This window comes from Manis javanica, chromosome 1, assembly GCF_040802235.1.
Source record: "Manis javanica isolate MJ-LG chromosome 1, MJ_LKY, whole genome shotgun sequence".
NCBI lineage: Eukaryota > Metazoa > Chordata > Mammalia > Pholidota > Manidae > Manis > Manis javanica.
In genome coordinates this window covers 216,631,556-216,651,850 of record NC_133156.1, presented here as the reverse complement: position 1 = coordinate 216,651,850, position 20,295 = coordinate 216,631,556, and the positions used below count along the sequence as shown (strand labels likewise).

The window sequence follows — 20,295 nt, the reverse complement described above, 5'->3', positions numbered from 1 at the left end:
TGTTTTTCTTTTGAAAAAGAAATTTCTGTTTTCTGTTTATTCAGTTATTTTCTCATTGGTAGGCTTAATTAAAATTTTTACTATTCTATATCATTTGCCATTTTGGGGTAAAGTTTTAATCATTTTGGAAAACAATGTGTTTTGTAATAATTGCAGGATATCCTGAATAACAGCTTGTACTTTTCCATGATCTGAAACTTTTATGGCTAAAAAAACTTTTCTCTGACCAGCATAGCATAAATTGAGTATGTTTGGAGGTAAAGGTATCATAGGCATGTTTTTTATGTGTTTTTAACACTGCTGTTAATTATCCCATAGATAAATACTATTTTTTACTTAGTTTCCCGTCAGTGAAGTTGATTCATTCCTTCAGCTATTAATTCTTGAGCCCTTTCTAAGAGACACATGTTGGGTATATGGGCAGCGGCCAGACTTATTCCTGCTCTCGTGGAGTTGTGTTATGATGGTAATCAAACACTAAATATTTGAAGTGTATTTATAGTAAACAGGAAATGTAAAGCAGGGTATTAGGGATAGGTGATGTGTGGGGGTGTTGCGATTTTATGTCAGGTTGCCAGCAAAGGCTTCCTGATATCTGTCATTCTGGAGAAGTCTTGGAGGACACGAGGGAAGGAGCTGTGTAAATCTGGGGAAGAGCAGTCCAGGCAGAAGAAACAGCAAGTACAGAGGCCTGGGACAGACACTATTTGAAGAATGGCAAGGGAGCCAGAGTGGGTGGGCTTGGGAGAGCTCGGGGAGGTTGCAGCTGTTGAGGGCCCCATAGGGCATTGTGGGGTCTTTGGCTTGTATTCTGATTGAGGTGGAAAGCCACTGAAGGGAGCAGAGCCATGGTCTGACTGACATACTAACAAGGATGCACTGAGAGCGGTGTGGATGGTAAACTGTAGGGGAGGGCAAAGTGGAAGCAGGGAGTCCAGCTAGAAGACTGTTGAAATAAATAATCCAGACAGAAGATGATGTCATGGTGGTGTGTTTGCCTTGGAGGTAGTGAGAAGTTGTCGCTTTCTGGAAATAGAGCTAATAGGATTTGCTGTTGTACTGAGTCCCACATGACCTCTCTCCCACCCCCCACGCCCCAAATAAGTATAGACTTGCCATTTTCTGAGATGGGGAAGCCTTGAAGAAGAGCAGATTTGGATGTGAGTACAGGAGGAATCAAAGCTTACCTTTGAATGCATTTTGCTTAAGATGTCTAATAGATACTAGATATCTGCCTAGCAAAGCCTCATAAGAAGTTGGCTAGTTAGATTCTTGAATACACACCCATTTACACACACACACACACACATCTGGTACTCATATGTACACACATACATATACAAGGTAGAGGTGGTGCAGGCCAGGCATCTTCTATAGAGAAGTTTGTGGATGGCATTTAAATCCATGAGATAGAACAGAATGATCTCATGCAGGAAGTCAGTATAGAAAAGAGAAGACTACAGAGAGTGAGCTCTGGGGATAGATTCACGAGGAGCAGGGGCCAGCAAGGTGGGAGGAGCCATGAGAAAGCTGAGTAATTGGGAAGCCAGGTGAGGAAAATGTGTGAGGCAGAGCTTCCACCGTAGCAGGTAAGCTGAAAGTCTGAGTAAGGAAGATCCAGAGAATTTGCCATGAGGTTTGGCCACACGGAGGCCACGGGAGACTTTCACAGGGCAGCTTTGGTGACGTGTTGACAGCAGAAGCCTGACTGCAGCAGGTTTAAAAGAAGATGGGAGGGGTTGCAGTGGAGACAGCCAGTAGAGCAGCCGTTCGAAGGAGAGCAGAGAAGTAGAGCATTGTCTGCAACAGAATGGAATGGGGACATCAAGAGGAGAGGTGTTCTTGAAAGATGGTGAGTAGCACAGCATGCTGATGGAGATGGAAAGAGAGGATGTCTCTGAGTGAGAGAGAAAGGGATCCATTACTTTGGTGGAGAGGTTGGCCTTAGAGAGGACCACGTCCTTCATCAGGAGGAAGGCAGGACGCTGTAGATCGAGGTGAGTTGGTAGGCCTGAGTCTTTAACACTTAAGTCTTTAACAATAAGGTCATACTTGAGGGTGTGTGACTACGTGGTTGCTGCATTTCTGCCCATATAGGGATTTTTGGAACGATAACTGTATTTTCAAACATGGTATGCATTTGATACCTACATTGTGATGAGCAGTAAGAAACTCTTTTAAGAAACTCAGTATATCCAGAAATTCATTCTTGTATGAAATGATTTAATATACTTTCCTTCTGTACCTTTCTATAGGTCTGTCTCCTTAACATGTATAAAAATGGAAGGAAATCATATATACGTGTGTGTGTTTATACACACACACACACACATGTGAGAAAGATGAGTAACTGACATACAGTTTCCTTCCATAAATATTGATGGAGAAATGAAAGGGAGAGGAAGCTCAGATGCTCTTTACTGTACATTACCTGTGTAAGAACTCTTTGTCTCTCTGCTTCTTCATGTAGTTACATCTACCTGGAAAAACTGAAAAGAGAGAGTGCTGAAATGTAACTCTAGATTCTCATCTGAGGAGGTGCCCACATCAGAACTAGAAATTTCATCTGAGTTTCCCTCATGGACAGTTTTCCAGGACTGGAGCAACCAGATGAACTAATAGATTTTGTATTAATTTCTATTTACATTAGTACCTTTCTTGAGGAACAGAGTATTCTATGGGCATTATTTTAATAGCCCAGGAGGAGTTCAGCAAGCCTGGAGAGTAGAACAATGAAGTCCTATTTTCCTAAGCATTATTTCATACTTTTATGATTTGTCCTTCATAGAATTCTTGGCCTTCGGGCGAGCAGGGACTGCAAGTGGGAGAGTGAGCTGTTAGCTCAGTTTCTCTCTCATGTGACCTGCGATAGAGAATTGAATCAGCCCTGCAGTCTCTGTAAACAGGCCTCAGTGAATGGGTGGGGTGATGGTGTTTGACCACAGAGAGGTGGCTGCTTCTTCCCAGAGGATATGGCTACGCCAGCCCGTCCCCGTTTGAGTTGGGCAAAAGCTGATGTGCCGGCATTCTGGGTGAATGCAGGGGGACTGCTCATGACATCCAGTCTGCGTCTTGAACTTCCTTTATTTTTCTCTTTGGCTGCCTTTGCGTTTGGTCACATCCTAGTCTAATGACTGAAAGATGGCAGCTGCACACTTTGCTATACTCAAGTCCATTTGTCAAGAACAGTTTTCACATTTTTTAATTGCTCTCTGTCATTAATGATTGGGAAGCAGAAGAGAAAGCTTTTAATATTGGGAGGCTATCGGCTTCACTTCCATCCCATTCGTCCTACGCTCTGACTATCTGTGGTTTGTTTTGAACCGTATGTCAGTACTTCTTTGTGGGGGTTTGGACTCATCCCGGGCCTGGCAGAAGCTGCAGACAGGGTGTTGACCCTTAGAGTGCCCTGACTGACGGGCAGACTGGAGGCCAGGTAGAGGTGCTCCATGGCTTCAGGCAATCTGTTTCTAGCCAAGTCTCTAAAACCAAGGTTTGAAAGTTGCTTGCTTAAGATTTCTGGGGCTGATACACCTACGGGGATCTAAAAATTAAATTTTTTGTCAGAGGGACCAAGCATGAAACTGTGTGAACAGTTTCCCTATTAAATCCAACATGGCCTGACCTCTGCTTCTCAGATTTGTAAGTTTTAATCAGCCAGAGGTGCTACTGGGGATGGTCTTCTGTCTCCAGTTTGACTGCAGGCTTCAGTGTCCTTGCTGGTGAAGGAAGGCCCTTGCCTGGAGTAACTTGCCCCATTCTGCAAATCCCCAATCTCTGGGGGGTCTACAGTTATCCCTTGGGTGCCTTCATTTATTCCACATTCATTGGGTGCCCACTCTGTGCAAGGCATGTGGGATTTTTGAATATTACTTTATTCAAAGAACTTGGGGAAGATGCTTCTTACAGACCAAACGGTCTCTGGAGAGTTCACAGCCACTGTTCCCGAATACCCACTAATTCTTGAGGGTTGAGTGGTATTGTCTTTAGCTGGTCACATGTGAGGGATTTGAAACTCAGGGCACTGTACCTTAGTTTTGTGTACTTTAAAAGTTAAACTCTTTACATGATACCCTACACATGTAGAAATGATTTTAAAAGAATGGGGATAGGAGAGTGTATTTTCTAGTCTATTTATTATTGATGGAGATCACATTAAAGCTATGAATGACCATCTAGCATCAAAAGCAATAGTAAGATTTGCAGTTCTGATTTTGAGATTGATGTGGAAAACTAAAGCTATTTATAATGAAGAAACAAATGCTTTGCGAAGACAAGAGGACTCACTGAGAATATAAGTGTCTGTTTTAGAATTAGCTTACTTTATATCAGACTGCTTGTAAAACACAGGGGAAATATGGAATAAAATGTGTCTTCTTCCAGGAAGTTGTGAACATTGTAAAAATTCAGAATTAAGTCATATGAAACTGTCTCTGCCTTTTGAAAATCCAGATGGGTTTCTGGCCAGAAATTTTTTTTTGGCCAAGAAATAGAAGTTTTTAAGAACAATAGGCCCAGAGAATCTCAAGTGCTTATAAAGTGACTACTGTAGCAGGGAGGTGAAATGGGAATAATGATTATGTAGTTGCTTTATTTGAATGTCTCTGATCGCCTAAATGAGCATGATTTAGGTGATGGTTTGAGCATCGGCATGGCAGCTGGTGCTGCTACGAGGTAATGCCAGAGAAGATGAAATAGTTGGCACACCCTATCTAATTTCATTATTGTTCCAAGAGCCAGGAAAAATACAAGTTTATATTCTTTTGAAGTGGGACTATGTTGTCTCTTTTTTTTTCTCTTGAGCTTCACACACTGGACGCTAAGTATTCTCAAGATATTTGTAAGAATGGTCTGGCAACTAAGAGTGTGACTGATTATTTCTTTATTTTTTGGTGCTACTGTTCAAAAGAAATAAAACTAGGTGACTTTCGTCTGATGGTGGAATCAGCATTCTATTGTAGTTTCTAGATTTCTGAGGTACACTCAAAAAAATTTAGATGTCATGTAAACATTTAATGCTGTATTTGGCGGACTATTTCTTTAAAGTTTTATTTATATACATACTGTTTTTGACAGGCTGCTTTTCCTGCTACCACAACAGAGTGGAACGGTTGCAACAGAGTCTATCAGGCCTACAACCCTAAAATATTTACTATTTGGCACTTTATAGGGAAAGTTTCTAGACACTGTTTTGCGAGGTGCTGGAAGACTGGCGGTCACTAGACTTCTTCCCCACCTTGGACTGTGTGTCCTGATATCTTGTATTAAAACCACTGGAGATTGAAAAATGGTCTTGGAGAAACCTTTGAAAAGAACTGTGGGTGTTTCTCCTCCTTCTTCTGTTAAGTGAGAGGGCCAACCAAGCTGATTGTTTCATGTAACCTTCTGACTTCTTTCTTTGTTCATATGGCAGTTATCTTTGAGTAGTTGAGGGGCTTATCATGTGGAAGAGGCATTAGGTAGACCACCGGGAGCTGATTTAGGGTTAGTGGGTGCGCTGGCTGTGAGGACAGATTCAGCTCAGCAAGGAAGAGCACTGGCTAGGAACTGCCCAGCACTAGAATGTGTATAACGAGGTCCCTGTCACTAGAGATGTTCAAATAAAGGTTGTGGTCAGAGGACCTTTGAGGCCCCTTGCAGCCCTGAGAGTGTAATGGCTTATTTGGTTAAGGTTCTTTATTTCTAAGCTCAGATTTTTACCACAGCTTATTTTGTTGTGGGCCTATCAAGGCATCTTGGATGATTTTCTGAAAATATGTAACCTTGTTCAGACCACAGCAGTATAAAGTGGGAGAATCGCTAATGGCAGGCACGGGACAGCAGAGAAGAGGCTAACCAGAGCCAGTCTCCACTGCAGTAACACAGTGGCCCCAGGAAGGGTTCTGTTCCCCTGCAGCCTTAGTGCCTGGCACCCGAACACCTGTCTTCAGCTGCCTCTGCCATCTCTGCTTTCTGCCTAGGCTCTTGGAAAGTCCAAGGACCTGGTGGGGGGCATGGCACTGATGTAGGGGTCAAAATAGGGTTTGTGTATTATACTTTGTCAGACTTTCAACTGGGACTTGGCTGTGAGTGACAGCTCTGGGTGAGGCTGTGCATTGTCTTTGCAACTCTGCTGCTCTTGAAGCACAAAAGCAGCCATAGACAATACATAAACCAATGAGTATGGGTGTGCTCCAATAAAATTTTTATGGACGAAAGCAGGCAGGGGGCCTGACTTGATCGCAGGGCCATAGTTTGCTGACCCTGATAGAGACATTGAAAGTTAGAACTAGCTAGAAAACATCAGCTGCAATTCTCTCATGTTTTAGACAATAGGTGAAATGAATTGTCCAAAGTCACACCGTGGGGGAGCCAGGATTACAACCCAGAATGTGACTTTTAGGTTAGTGCCAGTTTTGTATACTATGCCACCTCTTCTATGGAGTCAGGTTATAGCATTTAGGGTTTGAGAGGGCCACGTGAGTGAGAAATACCTGCTTTAGGTGGCCTGCAAATAGCAGCAGCAAGAACTCTAGGTTGGTATTTTAATGGCAGCAACCCTTTAACCCTGTGACCTGGCTTCCCTTCTACTAGATGAACCTGTTCACAGTAAAGTATATGTTCCATTTATATGGAGAAATAATGCCCCAGAGTTGTGAAAAAAAAAAAAAAAAAAAGGGCTCCTGCAGCTGCGTCACAGGATTTGATCACTTCAGCTGAGAGTGCCAGGAGATTTGAGACAGATGTTTTCAGACATGCCGCATGCCTAAAACATTTCCAGGGGTCGGGCTGCAAATAGTGACCTAATAAGTGGAGAAACAGGGAAAGTATGCAAGCTGAGGACACAAGAGTTTATTCACCACTAGGTGCACGGCCAGCCTCTTTGCGTTACAGCTGCCTGTCAGGGTTGGCCCTTTCATCTGCCATGCCCTCGCTGCTGCTCTTTGTCTGCCCGGGAATAAAGTGCAGCATTGTGGTTAGTAATCCCACTCCAGTGACTCGACTTCAAATGTGGTTTTGGAGCGCATCCCAGAGTTCTGTTTGCTAAGCTTCCTACTCCTGTTTCAGAGACACCACTGGATACAGAGCAGCGAGCACTGAAGGCTTCCCTCTTCCCTGAAACCTGCCGGGCTGTGGGCTCTCCTTCCCCTCACGCTCCTTTCCTTTCCTTTTCTCCTTGTTTTTTTTTTTTTTTCCCCTAACCTTCCCAGGCAAGTTCATGGATACTAAGCTGATGTGTTTGTTGTTCTTTTTCTCCCTGCCTCGGCTCCTAGTGAGTAACCACACTGGCCGCATCAAGGTGGTCTTTACCCCGAGCATCTGTAAAGTGACCTGCACCAAGGGCAGCTGTCAGAACAGCTGCGAGAAGGGGAACACCACCACTCTCATCAGCGAGAACGGTCATGCCGCCGACACCCTGACGGCCACGAACTTCCGAGTGGGTGAGTTCCCTCGCAGTCCCTGACTGTCCTTCCCAAATGGTTTTGTGAGACCGTAGCATTGAGGCATCTCCTCCATTCACCCTGCCGTCTGCTTGAATGGGTTACCGTCTATGAGAATCAGCATGCTTCTTTCATGAGCTCTTTTAAATTACTTTGGGATTAATGGTTAACCTGACTTTTGGTTTCTTAGAAGAATGCAAACTGAAATATTGCCCCTTGTTTCCCATCATTCTTGCAGCCATGAGGTGATGGGGAGGGGTATCAGAAGGACAGAAGGGAATAGGTTTTAGATTCAGACCCTAATGCGTAACTTGCATTGATCAGCTTCTAATATTTTCTACTCAGTATTAAGTAGGATTTACCTTGGATTTGACCCATGTTGTAAAAATTAGATGGTGGTGATTTCGTTTAAAATTTATTTCATAAATAGCTGTATTCTTAAAAAATTCTAAAACATGTCAAAGACCTGTGCTTTGGTTGTAGGAAAGGATCCAGACTTGCATCTTTTGCCATGTTTCTGCTCTGTATCAAAAAACTGAATTATAAATTGATGTAGACATGGATTTGGGGGAAGATAGCTAGTGGATTACTGTCAGCACTTCAAACCTTTTAGTCTTTCAAAATTAATTTAGATAAGAACTACAGTAATTACTGCAAAAAAAACTTTTTCTATGACTTTTTTACTTTTTTTGTAAATGGAGAAAGTATTGTGGTCCACTGAATGCTGTCACACTGCCATGTTGTCATGCAATACAGTATTTTTGTCATGAAAAATGTCTTATTTTTTAATTATTATTTTTTGACTAATTATGGTTTGCTGTGTGTATACTCAAATAATCACAGACACCCACATTACTTTTTGAGTCACTCACAGGAATAACCCAAATGTCAGACAGATAATAACACTGGCTAGATCAGGTCTTTTTATGGAATATTGCTGTTTAGTCTTGGGTGTGTGTGTCTGGGGAGGTAGGAGAGAAGTGTCACTTTCAAACTGATTTCCGTCAAGGCAACATACAAGGGGACAACTTGACATGTTTACTAGCTCTTCGATTATTCCGCTTTATTGTGACTCCTAATCCTCAGGAGGTCGAAGCAGTATATAGTCTGTACTTGGAAAAATTGTGTGTCCGTAGATATACTTAAAAGGGTATTGTGGATTTCCTCACTGTGATAGGAATACTTTGGACATATTTTTAAAAGAATTTAGCTGGCAGGTGCCAAATGGCACACTGCTTTGCAGGGCAGAGAGCCGAGTCTAATGGGAAGTGTGTTGAACTGATGGTGATCAGGAAACTAGATCCGGGTTCCGCCACTAACTAGTGAGTCCGCAGGGTGAGACAGTATTTCTAGACCACAGTTTTTCTCATCCATAACATAAATGGCTTATATTTAGTGACCTCTAAAATTCAGCTCCTCTCTAAAATAGATCTTACAAAAGTTGATGAGTAATAATTCATATTATTTTGTGGCTTTTATAGACAAGGAGGGGAAGGGAAAAAGCAGTTCTCATTAGGCTGTTACGGGCTTTCTGGCTTTTTCCCACTTTAACTTTTCTTAACTGCCTTCCTGACTCCTATTGCTTTCCCTCGTCCATCACCATCACTGATGTCTGCTCCTCCTCCTCGCATTTTTCATAAATCTTTACAGTAGGAATGACAGAGTCATCGGATGGGCGGTAGCCTTTTTGACTTACAGTGTATTCACTTTGAAACTAAATATTTGAAGGCTTTGAGAAACAGAGGAAGTCTACTTGTTAAAACATGCTACACACTTTCCTGTCTGGCATTTAAGCAATGTTTAGGAACAGAATACACGTAGCCTTTTCAAAACATAAAGTGGAGCAATATTATTTATAAAAACATTTCAAACTAGAGATCAACTCTGCACAAAAGGATGGGCAGAATAGTTTAATTTTAAAGAGAGAGAGAGGGGGCATAAAAATAGTTTCACAGTGGAAATCATGGGAAATATTTCATTGACCTCCTGAAATATTTCTCTTACATTTTTACATTTTAATTCAAATATTGGATACTTCGAGAGAACAAGTTTTGCATTGTTTTATTGAAGAATGATAATTCTGTGGAACTTACAGACTATGATTCTTCAGAAATACAGAAAACTTTAGAAATTCATTTTTTAGGCATGTATCTTTGTGGACATTGCTGGTTTAATACAACTGTTACTTATAAGAAGTGGTTTTCTAACTTACTGTTTTTCTCTATATATTTATTTACAATATATTAAATCTTTTGGCCAATAATGTATGTACATAAAAAACTGTTCAATTTGAAGAAAATTCAAAATTGATTATAACTTGTTAGATACTCTCTTTGGCCTCTGATATATAAAGCTATTAAAAGGTGGGGGTTGGCAAACTTTTTCTTTAAAGGGCAAATATTGGTAAATATTTCAGATTTTGTAGGCCACGCAGTTTGTGTTGCAATTACTAACTCTACTGTGGTCGTGAAAGCAGCTATAGACAGTATATAAGAGACTGGGTGTGGCTGTGTTACAAAAACAGTTGGTGGGCCAAATTTGATTTGAGAGAAGATTTGCTGACCCCTGTTCCAAGGAGGTCAAAATAATACAGGGAAAACCACATAGACTTCATAGTCAAGGCTCCTTAATTTAATAATTGATTTTGATAATCACAACAGAAATAATTTTGGACATTTGCATGGTAATGTATAGTTTCTTTGAAAGAAGTAAGCAGGTATTATAGTCACTGTTTTTTCATAAGTAAACGTAGGCCCAGTGGTTTGTCTGAGTTTGTCTTAGTTATGTAACAAGTCACTTAGCTAGGACTGTAAGTTAGATTTCCTATATAGCTTGTTTACTTAGCTCCCTGGCATCTGTCCATGAAGTGTAGGAGAGACAAGGGGAAGGACCTCCTAGTGTTGGTTTTTGTGGTAGGGCTGGTGGTGTAAAAGACAATGAGCAGCTGAAAGGCCAACAGCCCTGTGTTCGAATCCTGCCTTCGTCCTGGCCATCAGTCATGCTCCAGTTCTATGTCCTTTTGGGCATTGGTCACTCATCCACACAGTGCAGGTAATAGTAGGTATGCAGAGGGTGGTGGCCATGTAGCAGGTACAGGGGGTCATGTCCATTCCATCCTTCCTCCGTGCTGCTTCTGTGGTAGTCTTTCTGGTCTAAGGTGATGGTGAATCTGGACTGTTCGGATGTGAGAGGCAGGGGCATTTTTCATGACTGTTATGCGTGTAGTCTCTGTTCTTGAGTATCCACTTAGAGATAACTTCTACTTAGTGTGACTCTTAAAGTGAGGCCTGAAGGAGTAGGATATCTAAGGGAAGCACTCTGAGATTCTAAAATAAAATCCTTTTTTTCGAATATGATGTTGGTATGATGTTGCAGAATATTTACATTGCGTGGCATTTCCTTTAAAGCAGATTTCTAACTATAATGACTTTATTTTTGTGGGGGGGCATTCTGGGCTTTGCTTCCTTGCTCTCCCTGCCTTTTTTTTTTGGAGAGGGCATCTCTCATATTTATTGATCAAATGGTTGTTAACAACAATAAAATTCTGTATAGGGGAGTCAATGCTCAATGCACAATCATTAATCCACCCCAAGCCTAATTCTCGTCAGTCTCCAATCTTCTGAAGCACAACGAACAAGTTCTTACATGGTGAACGAATTCTTACATAGTGAATAAGTTCTTACATGGTGAACAGTGCAAGGGCATTCATCACAGAGACTTTCGGTTTTGATCACGCATTATGAACTATAAACAATCAGGTCAAATATGAATATTTGATTTTTATACTTGATTTATATGTGGATCCCACATTTCTCCCTTTATTATTATTATTATTATTATTATTATTATTATTATTATTATTACCATTATTTTTAATGAAATGCTGAAGTGGTAGGTAGATGCAAGATAAAGGTAGAAAACATAGTTTAGAAAACATAAGAGAGCAAATGTAGATGATCAGGTGTGTGCCTGTAGACTATGTGTTAATCCAAGCTAGACAAGCTGCCTTTGCATTTTTAAGAAATGGAAACATACCCCATATAGGTGGGCCAGCAGATGAACTGCTGTTGATTTAATGGATTCTTTCCATTTTGTAGGGATCTAATGAAGATGGCCTTCTGGTATTTTTAAGTTGTTTATGGAGTCATAATTTCCTCTAATAAGAAGAACATAGGAATTTATGTTGTCACAACTAGAATATTTCAGATAAAATAATAGTCCTTGTCATAACCTGTTTGTAGAGATATTGAGATGCATTCGTGGTTGCTAAAATAATGCATTTGGTTTATGTGATGCTGCTTTCTCTGAGGAGTAAAAGGAACTCACATTCCATTAGCACCAATTGAATAATTATAAAAAAATATTGATAATTTAAAAAGTGTGTTCCCATATATTATTTCATTTGATGCTTACTTCCTCTCAAGAGGTAAATATAGAATCCATATATTGAGACTGTGAATACCAAGACTTTAGGGGTTGACTACAGATGACTTCAAGTCAGTTTTTCTTATCCCAGGCAGTCCAAATAACTCTTTCTTACCCATTTTGCCTCTTATGACCATGTATTGATTATGTATGAAGCACTGTACTAGGTCTTCCAAGATCAGCAAATCATAAAGCTGCCCTTTAAAAGCCTCTGCTTTGAGGATATGTAGGTAAACCTAAATTGAGGTAGCAAGCTCTTAGCAGGAGTCCAGAGGAGAAAATATCACCTCTGGCTGAGGAGGGATGTCTTCAGAGGAAAGGGCTGGCATGCAACTTTTGTCCTCCGTTCACCAGGCTGCCAGGTAAGGAACAAGTTGGCTCATAATTGGAGCTGGGTAGATGCACGGTGCCTGATTGTAGACTGATGGGGGCAGTGGGACGGGAAACATCGGTAAGCTCCAAAGTAAACATGGATGTGAAGGGAGATGTAAAGTTGGTATGGGAACGAAGAATTTACCCATTAAAGTTAGGCATGGAGACAAGCAGGCACAAGTGGTTTTGGGGAACTGGGAGTAGTTTCAGTTAATGCAGAAGCATGAAAGGTGGTAATAGTAGACGTCAAGTCTGGGAAGCTAGGTTGGGGCATTGCTGTGGAGCACGAGCTTCAAGCTTAGGAGTTTGGACTTTTTCAGAACTTACTAAAAATCTCTGAAAAGGGGACCTTGATACTTATCATTTTGAAAAAGAGAAAAGGAAGTTCTCTCGGTGTTTTAGGTAGGAAGCATGTTTTAATAGTCTAAGTTTGTGATTAGTCCCTAGTAATGATGACAGCCTTTAGCTGAGGCTGCTCTGCTCATTTCACAGAACCAGCTTCATGCAACAGTGTTTTGATGAGGCATGGAAGCAGTCCATGTTGCTATACTTATTACATAGGCTCTTCTCATTAGGATGGCAGAAAATTTCCTCTCAATGAGGCATTAAATAAGCCAATAAGTGCTCAGGGGAGCGGAAAAATTGAGGTTTTTTTTTTTCTGGCAACTTAGTTCAGATTTGATTCTTTTGTCCTCTGCCAGTTGTCATTGTTTGGATCTCTTGATGTTTATCCAGCACAAAAACCAGTGAGGTGCAACATGTCACTCTTTGATTAACTGGTTCACACATTTTCCCCTTAATGCATTGCATAGGTTTTATGTTTTTTAAAGAAGATCCAATACAATACTGAAAGAAAGGAGTTGACTTTCATTGGGACAATTTAGGAGACTTAAAAACTTGTCAAAGAAACTACTCCCGGGGCTCTCTTGTCCCCTCCTGGTGTGAGCCAGGACCTCTGTCCTCTCACTTTCTCTCTCAATAAAAGCCTCTACCCTGGCTCTCCTAAAAAAAAAAAAAAGAAACTACTCCCAAATATATTTAAACTTTTCAAATTCTTTTATTTTCTAATACTCAATACATGTCCTAATGTAAAATATTTCCTTATTTATTTAAGATGTGGAGCACCCTTTAAAGTATTGATATTGGGAACATTAATTCATTTAACATGTATTTATTGTACCCACCTGCCATGTGCTAGTGATTGGTTTAGGCATTAGGAATAGAGCATTGAGCAAAATAGACTAAGTCCTTACCCATGCAACTTTAAAAAATACAATGTGGCTACACAACCTGGATGAACCTTGGTGTTATTACACTAAGTGAAATGAGGCCATCACAAAATAACAAAGACTGTATGATTCCACTTGTATGAGATACCTAGGGTAGTCAGATTCATAGAGGGCAAAAGAATTTTGGTTGCCAGGAGTTGGTAGAAGGGGGAAATAGGAAATTGTGTAAAGGGTATGGAGTTGTTTGGGGATGAAATCTGGGGATTGAATGCACAACAGTATGAATGTACTTAACACTGCACAACAGTACACTTAGAAATGGTTGATAGTAAATTTTATGTTATGTGTCCTTTACCACAATTAAAAATAAAAAATCCTAAAATTTAGTATGGGTATACACTACTGTCAAATGTGTACTACCAAAAGTATACTGTAAGAAACTTTATATGTAATATAATGTCAGGTAGTGTAAATGCTATGAAGAAATGTGAAGTTGGGAAGGACATAGAGAATGGGACTGGGTGGGAGGTACGGATTGCTCTTCTAGACAGGTCAGGAAGGGCTGTCTGGTTAGATGACATTTGAGCAGAGACCTGAATGGAGTGAGGAGTGTACCAGGGAATCCTATTAATAATATCTGTGGATAAAGAGCCTCACACACAGAGGATAGAAGCAAGCAAGCTTCTTGGTGAGAAAATGGTCCTGGATTTACTTATAAAAGGAATCTTCACTTTTATATAAGATTTATAAATTTATAGAAGGACTCCTGGCTATTTATAATAAAAAGTATTGGGTCTTAGATATAGAAATGATTGATAAAAAAACTGTCACCTCTTTCTCCTACACTTGATCACATGATTTTGGTAAGGAGCTTGCTTTTAAGAAAGGGAAATAAAATTGCTTTCTGCTTGTGAATGAGTGAGTAAATCAGTATGGTGTGTGGGTGTGTGGGTGTGTGGGTGTGTGTGTGTGTGGGGGGGGACCGTACTGAGTGGAGAAGGACTGCCTGGAAGGGTGGTTCCAGGGGTTAGCTGAAACAAGGAAGGGCAATAGGTTGACCCTAAAAGTCAAAATCAGAAGAAAAGGAGGTCCTGTTTGGTTGAAGATGAAGATTGCTGAGGCTGAAAAGGTGAGGGGTGTCAGAGTTGGTATGTAGAAGTTTGTCTGTAGCCAGGACAGATTAAGAAATAATAATAACCTTAGGGAAAGAGGGTTCAGCAGCTTGCCAGCTCCAGGGGAAAGGCATGTATGATCAATTGTTCCTTTTAAGCCATGCCTGGCCTATGTCACGAGGGTGGATGGGGCTCCTTAAAGAGGTTGTGCTGGGCTAGCCTAGAATAAATGGCCTTTCAAAATGCCTTGGAGTCAGTAACACAATGGCACAGAGTGTGTATTTTTCCTAGTGTCAGCTTGAGCAGGTGGAATGATCTTTGGAAAAGTCGCATTGCTGAGTATAAGCATGCTGGGCCTTCCAGAAGCAGGTGCCGCTCGGATCCCTGGCCTTAACTTCATTTGCACCCCTTCTCTCTGCCTCTGCCAGACTGAGTCTACAGGGACACCAAAGTCCTCAAGCCCCCGAGCCTCTGCCTGGCAGGTGCACGTCCCCACCCAGTCTGCCCAAGCAAGCACCCACTGCTTCTCCTTCTTTTCTTTTTTCTTGTTGAAGTATGGTTGACATATAATGCTAAGCTTCAGGTACACAACATAGTGATTTGACAACTGTGTATGTCACCAAATGCTCACAAGTAGTATAGTGACCATGTGTCACCATACATAATTACTGCCATATTAATGACTACCTTTCTTTTGCTGTCCTTTTCAGCCCTGGTGATTTATTTATTAATATAATAAACACAAAGGAAGGTTATACTTTTTTATCTCCTTCACCTATTTCACCCATCTCTTCACCTCCCTGTTGCAACCCTTCAGGGACCGAAGCAACACGCCCAAGGTCTTGATTCTTCTCTAGGCTTTATTGTCTAATCTCTCGCGGCGGTTACAGCAGTTGTCGGGAAGCTCCTCTCCCTCCTGGCGGGCTCCCTTATATTCAGTCACCCAACCAATCCGGGACAGTATCATGCGCGACCTTTAAGCGGATAGGTCTCACGTGCCACTCTAAGCGGGCAGCATGAGCTGTGCACGGGTACGGAAGTCTGCTGGGCCAATCCCCAACAGGGAAGAGGGGAAAGGGTGGTGAGCAGGAAATGGGCGCCATCTTCTCCAGCTGGTGACGAGGCTAAAATACCAGGTCTTAGAACTACCACTGGGCAAGGGAGCTGCAGTGGATCGGGCCCGGCCCTCACATCTCCCCCTTCTTTGTTTAATATAATGCGTGGCCTTTGGATCATGCCTGTCTTAGGTTGCCCAGAGTCTGCAGCATTCTTACCCGTCCTCAGGCGGCAGACTGCTCTGGTCTGTGCCCTGTCTTAGGTTGATATGTGCAGCTCCAGATCTTACCCGTCTCTGGCTACTGATCCAACATCTGAAGCCACATATTTGGGGAGATGCCTTCTTCCAGGGCAGCCATCGCTTGCAACAGCACTCGTCTATCCTGTAATTGCTGCCGCCGCACAGAGCAAATTACCCTGCCAAGGAGCAGCAGTCCAGCGATCACAATCACACCCATAACTCCCACCCCGGACCAAGCCTTTATAGCATCAAACACTGTCATAGCTGATTGAGACATGGAGATAACATTAACAGTGTTAGAGCTAACATTCATGATTTCTAATCTTAGCTGCGTGGTAAGCTCCTCGAGTTCGCTAGACCAGTTTGTGTTCAGCAAGTGTCCCAGCTGTCGGGATAGGTTTGCAGCCCGAGAGAAGTTGTTGAACGGAATGCTGGAAACACACAGTCCAGTGTAGGAACTGACACAGCCCAAATGCAATGTCTGACCGAGCAAATCCAGTTGTTCCTGGAGAAGGTCCATGCGCTGGTTCACCAAGACTATACCGTTCTTCAAGTGTGTATTAATAAGGTTTTGCTGCGTCAGCGCAGAAGCGGTATCTTGTGACAGGCTGTTCAAAGTCTCTGCTGATAGGTTACTCAGGGGCAGTAGCAGTGGCCATGCCTTTACTACTCCCCATAGCTGTCTCTGCTCGGGTCTCGCTGGCGGCAGGGTCCACCCTAGGATCGTGAGCGCTATCAGCATCAGCATTCTGTTTTTCTGTCCTCGAGTTTTCCACTCGCCTCATGTATCGCCCCGGTACCCAGATAGGTTGGTGTTGGCCCTGTGGGAAAACACAAACAGAGCCTCGGGTCCAGATAAGTACTGGGTCCGGGCCTTTCCAGTTACCTTCTAGCACGTCTTTCCACAGTACTTTGGGTTTCCTGTCAGGGTCGGCAGACTGACTGTGTCTTTCAGCCGCACTCTGGCCGTTTATGTCCAATGTCAAAAAATTTAATATAAATAGGATGGTATTAAGTTTATCTTTAGGAGATTTGTAGTCTGCCCCTATTCCCCCTTTTTGTTTTATTAGAGTGGCCTTGAGTGTTCTGTGTGTGCGCTCTACTACACCCTGTCCTTGAGGGTTGTATGGAATACCCGTTGTATGAGCAATGTTTAGAGTCTGAGTAAATGTCAGAAACGGTTGGGATGTATATGCTGGTCCATTGTCATTCTTCAGGTGTTTAGGCATGCCCCAGGCAGAGAATGCCTGTAGGCAGTGGGAAATAACATCTCGGACTTTTTCGCCCGTGTGGCAGGAGGCAAAGATTACTCCTGAGCATGTGTCAACGGACACATGAACATACTTCATGTTCCCAAATTCGGGGATGTGTGTGACGTCCATTTGCCACAGGTGGTTTGGTAGTAGTCCTTTTGGGTTTATGCCTTGAGATGGTAGGGGTAGGAGAGCAACGCACCATTTACAGCCGAGGACTATGGCTCTCGCTTGCTCCCTTGTAATAGGATATTTCATCTGTAGGGTGGTGGAATTAACATGAAAGAGCTTGTGGTAATTAGTGGCCTGTTCTACCGGGTTGGCTAAAGCTAGGATGTATGGGCTGCGGGTTAGTTTGTCCGCTCTCCTATTTCCTTCGGCAAGTGGGCCTGGGAGTGGAGTATGAGCCCTGATATGTCCAATAAAGAAAGGATGGACCCGATCCCAGATAAGGTGCTGCAAGCTTCTAAGTGTTCTGGCGACCGGCGATGTCTGTCTAACGTGCCCTGCATTTTCTATAATGGTAACTGAGTTAACTACATATTGACTGTCTGACAGGAGGTTAAATGGCTCGTGGGGAAATAATTTAAAGGCCTGCACCACTGCCAGCAGCTCTACCTGCTGGGCGGATGTCGCCGGAAATGTGAGGGTCCATGATTGTTCATTGGTAACTATTGCGGCGGTGCCATCCTTAGAGCCATCGGTAAAGATTACCTTAGCCCTAGGAATGGGTTCCCTCCTGGTAGTTTTAGGGAAAATGATCGGGTTAGCTAGGCAAAACTGGAGCCAGGGGGATTTTGGATAATGATTATCGAAGGTGGCACTAGATATGGTGCAGGCGATAGCCCATGCATCACAGCAGGCGGTAAGACATTCAATTTGTTTTGCAGTATATGGGGTGATGATGGCATTTGGAGGGGCACTGAACGTCTCTGTGGATACCCTGACACCTTTCAAGATCAGCTCGGCCACACTCTGGGGATACCAATCCAGGATCTTCCCGGGCGAATGTGCCAAGTAGACCCATAGCATAGGGCCCTCTTGCCACAGTATGCCTGTGGGGCTATGATTGCTAGGGAGCACAATGAAGGCAATTGGTTTGGAGTAATCAATCCGCTCGACTTGCGCTAACTGCAAGCGTGACTGAACCAATGTTATAGCTTTTCTCGCCTCTTCAGTGAGTGATCGAGGGGAGGCCAGATCAGGTTCTCCCCTCAGGAGGTCATATAAGGGACTTAGCTCTTCATCGGTGAGTTTCAAATATGGACGAACCCAATTAATGTCTCCCAGTAGTTTTTGAAAATCATTAGAGTTTTCAGGTGATCCGTCCTTATGGTTACCTTTAATGGCCTGGCCATTGTGTTTCCCAATCTCATTCCTAAATATTCCTTTACTTTGGATGTTTGGATCTTTTCAGGGGCTATTTTAAGGTTCCACTCCTCAAAATGTTCCTGCAGGAAACAGAGAGCCAACTTCAGTTGTCTCTCCTCTTCACTGCACAGCAAAATGTCATCCATATAGTGATAGATGATTATCAGGGGAAACTGTTTCCTGACAGTTTGTAAGGCCTTCTTTACATACATCTGACACATGGTGGGGCTATTAGCCATGCCCTGTGGCAATACTATCCACTCACATCGCTCATCGGGACAACTATGATTCACTGCTGGCACTGTAAAGGCAAACCTTTGACAGTCTCTGGGGTGAAGTGGGATGGAGAAGAAACAGTCTTTGATATCTATCACTATTGAATTCCATCTCTGGGCAGGGCCACAGGGAGAGGAAGGCCTAATTGTACAGGTCCCATAAGCTCCATCTGTCTGTTCACTGCCCTGAGATCATGGAGTAATCTCCACTTGCCAGACTTTTTCCTAATTACAAAAATAGGTGTGTTCCATGGTGAGGTAGAGGGCTGGAGGTAACCAGCTGCTATCTGTTCTTGTACTAAAGTGTGGGCTGCTTCCTTCTTTTCTTTGGTGAGGGGCCACTGAGGTACCCACACGGGCCTTTTTGACTGCCATGTTATTTCTATAGGCTGTTTTCCCTCAGTGGCCCCGAAGAAAAACCCAATCCTGGTCCTCCGGGCCCTTTGGGCGGTCTCCCTGCTAAAAGGATTGGTTGTTCTTTCCCTTGGAGATCCTTCCCTAGTCCTCTAGTGCCCGCGTACCCCTGTTTTTTCATTATGGCATTAGACTGCTCACTGTAAAAAGTCTCTGTGGTTAGTTTAAAATTCATTTGTGTTAACACATCTCGTCCCCATAGGGACATAGGCATTTTTAGGATGTATGGTTGAATAACACCGTGATGCCCCTCTAAGTCCTTCCATGGCAGCGTGGCTGCACTGTACATTGGTGCCTGGGCTATCCCCAGACCTCTCAGTGTTTGTGCAGCTCGATTTAGAGGCCAGTCTTTAGGCCACTCTTCTTCCCTGATGATGCTGTGATCTGCCCCGGTATCTAACAGCCCCACAAACTCCCTGCCTCTAATTTGGATTACATACATAGGCCGGTCCCCTAATTCTAGCGTGACACAAGCTAGTGGAGCCCCGGATGACCCAAAGCCGGAGGTCCCCCTTATGACCTTCTTACTGTCAAAATTGTCATGGTTACTGGGAAGCATGAGAATTTGAGCGATGCGGTCTCCTGGATTTACGGCGGTAATGCCTCGCGGGGAGGAGACCATCACTTTTACTATTCCCTCAAAATCTGGATCTATCACTCCAGGATGGACTATCAAGCCTGCTCTAGTGGTGGAACTGTGGCCTAAAAGGAGTCCGACCACCCCTCTCTTTAAGGGCCCCCTGTAATCGGACTCCACTACTTGAACTCCCATTTCTGGGGTCAGTACGAGGTGGGTGGTGGCACGGATGTCCAGTCCGGCACTCCCTGTTGTGGCTCTCCTTGGTTCTCCGCCTCCTTGTGAGTGCTCTGATCGGTCAGGTGATAATGTGTTCGGGGGATTTGCTGAATCACCCCATACATTTGCGGGCCCTGAGGTCTGGAGCCCCGCCTCCCATTCTTTGGCTGCTGTGGAGGCAGTGGGCGTCCTTCTACATCGGCCACTGATCTACACTCATTTGCCCAATGGTTCCCTTTTCTGCACCTAGGGCACAGTCGAGGTTGCCTGATGGGTGCGGCATTACCTCCTGGTCCCCCTAGCTTGGGGCAGTCCCTCTTCAAGTGACCT

At 43.2% G+C, this 20,295-nt stretch overlaps 1 protein-coding gene across 8 annotated transcripts in view; it reads left to right on the top strand.

Annotated features, from left to right (window-relative positions):
• LTBP1 (latent transforming growth factor beta binding protein 1) overlaps positions 1–20,295 on the top strand; it is a 375,947-nt gene that overhangs the window by 139,391 nt on the left and 216,261 nt on the right. For 4 of the 8 annotated variants that reach the window (XM_073214445.1, XM_073214444.1, XM_073214443.1 and 1 more), the window contains exon 5: positions 7,254–7,421. In XM_073214445.1, the coding sequence (XP_073070546.1) occupies positions 7,254–7,421 (168 nt within the window). Of the gene's footprint in view, positions 1–6,803; positions 6,956–7,002; positions 7,422–20,295 lie in introns of those variants that run through there. The other 4 variants (XM_073214449.1, XM_073214447.1, XM_073214457.1 and 1 more) reach the window with 3 other exon arrangements.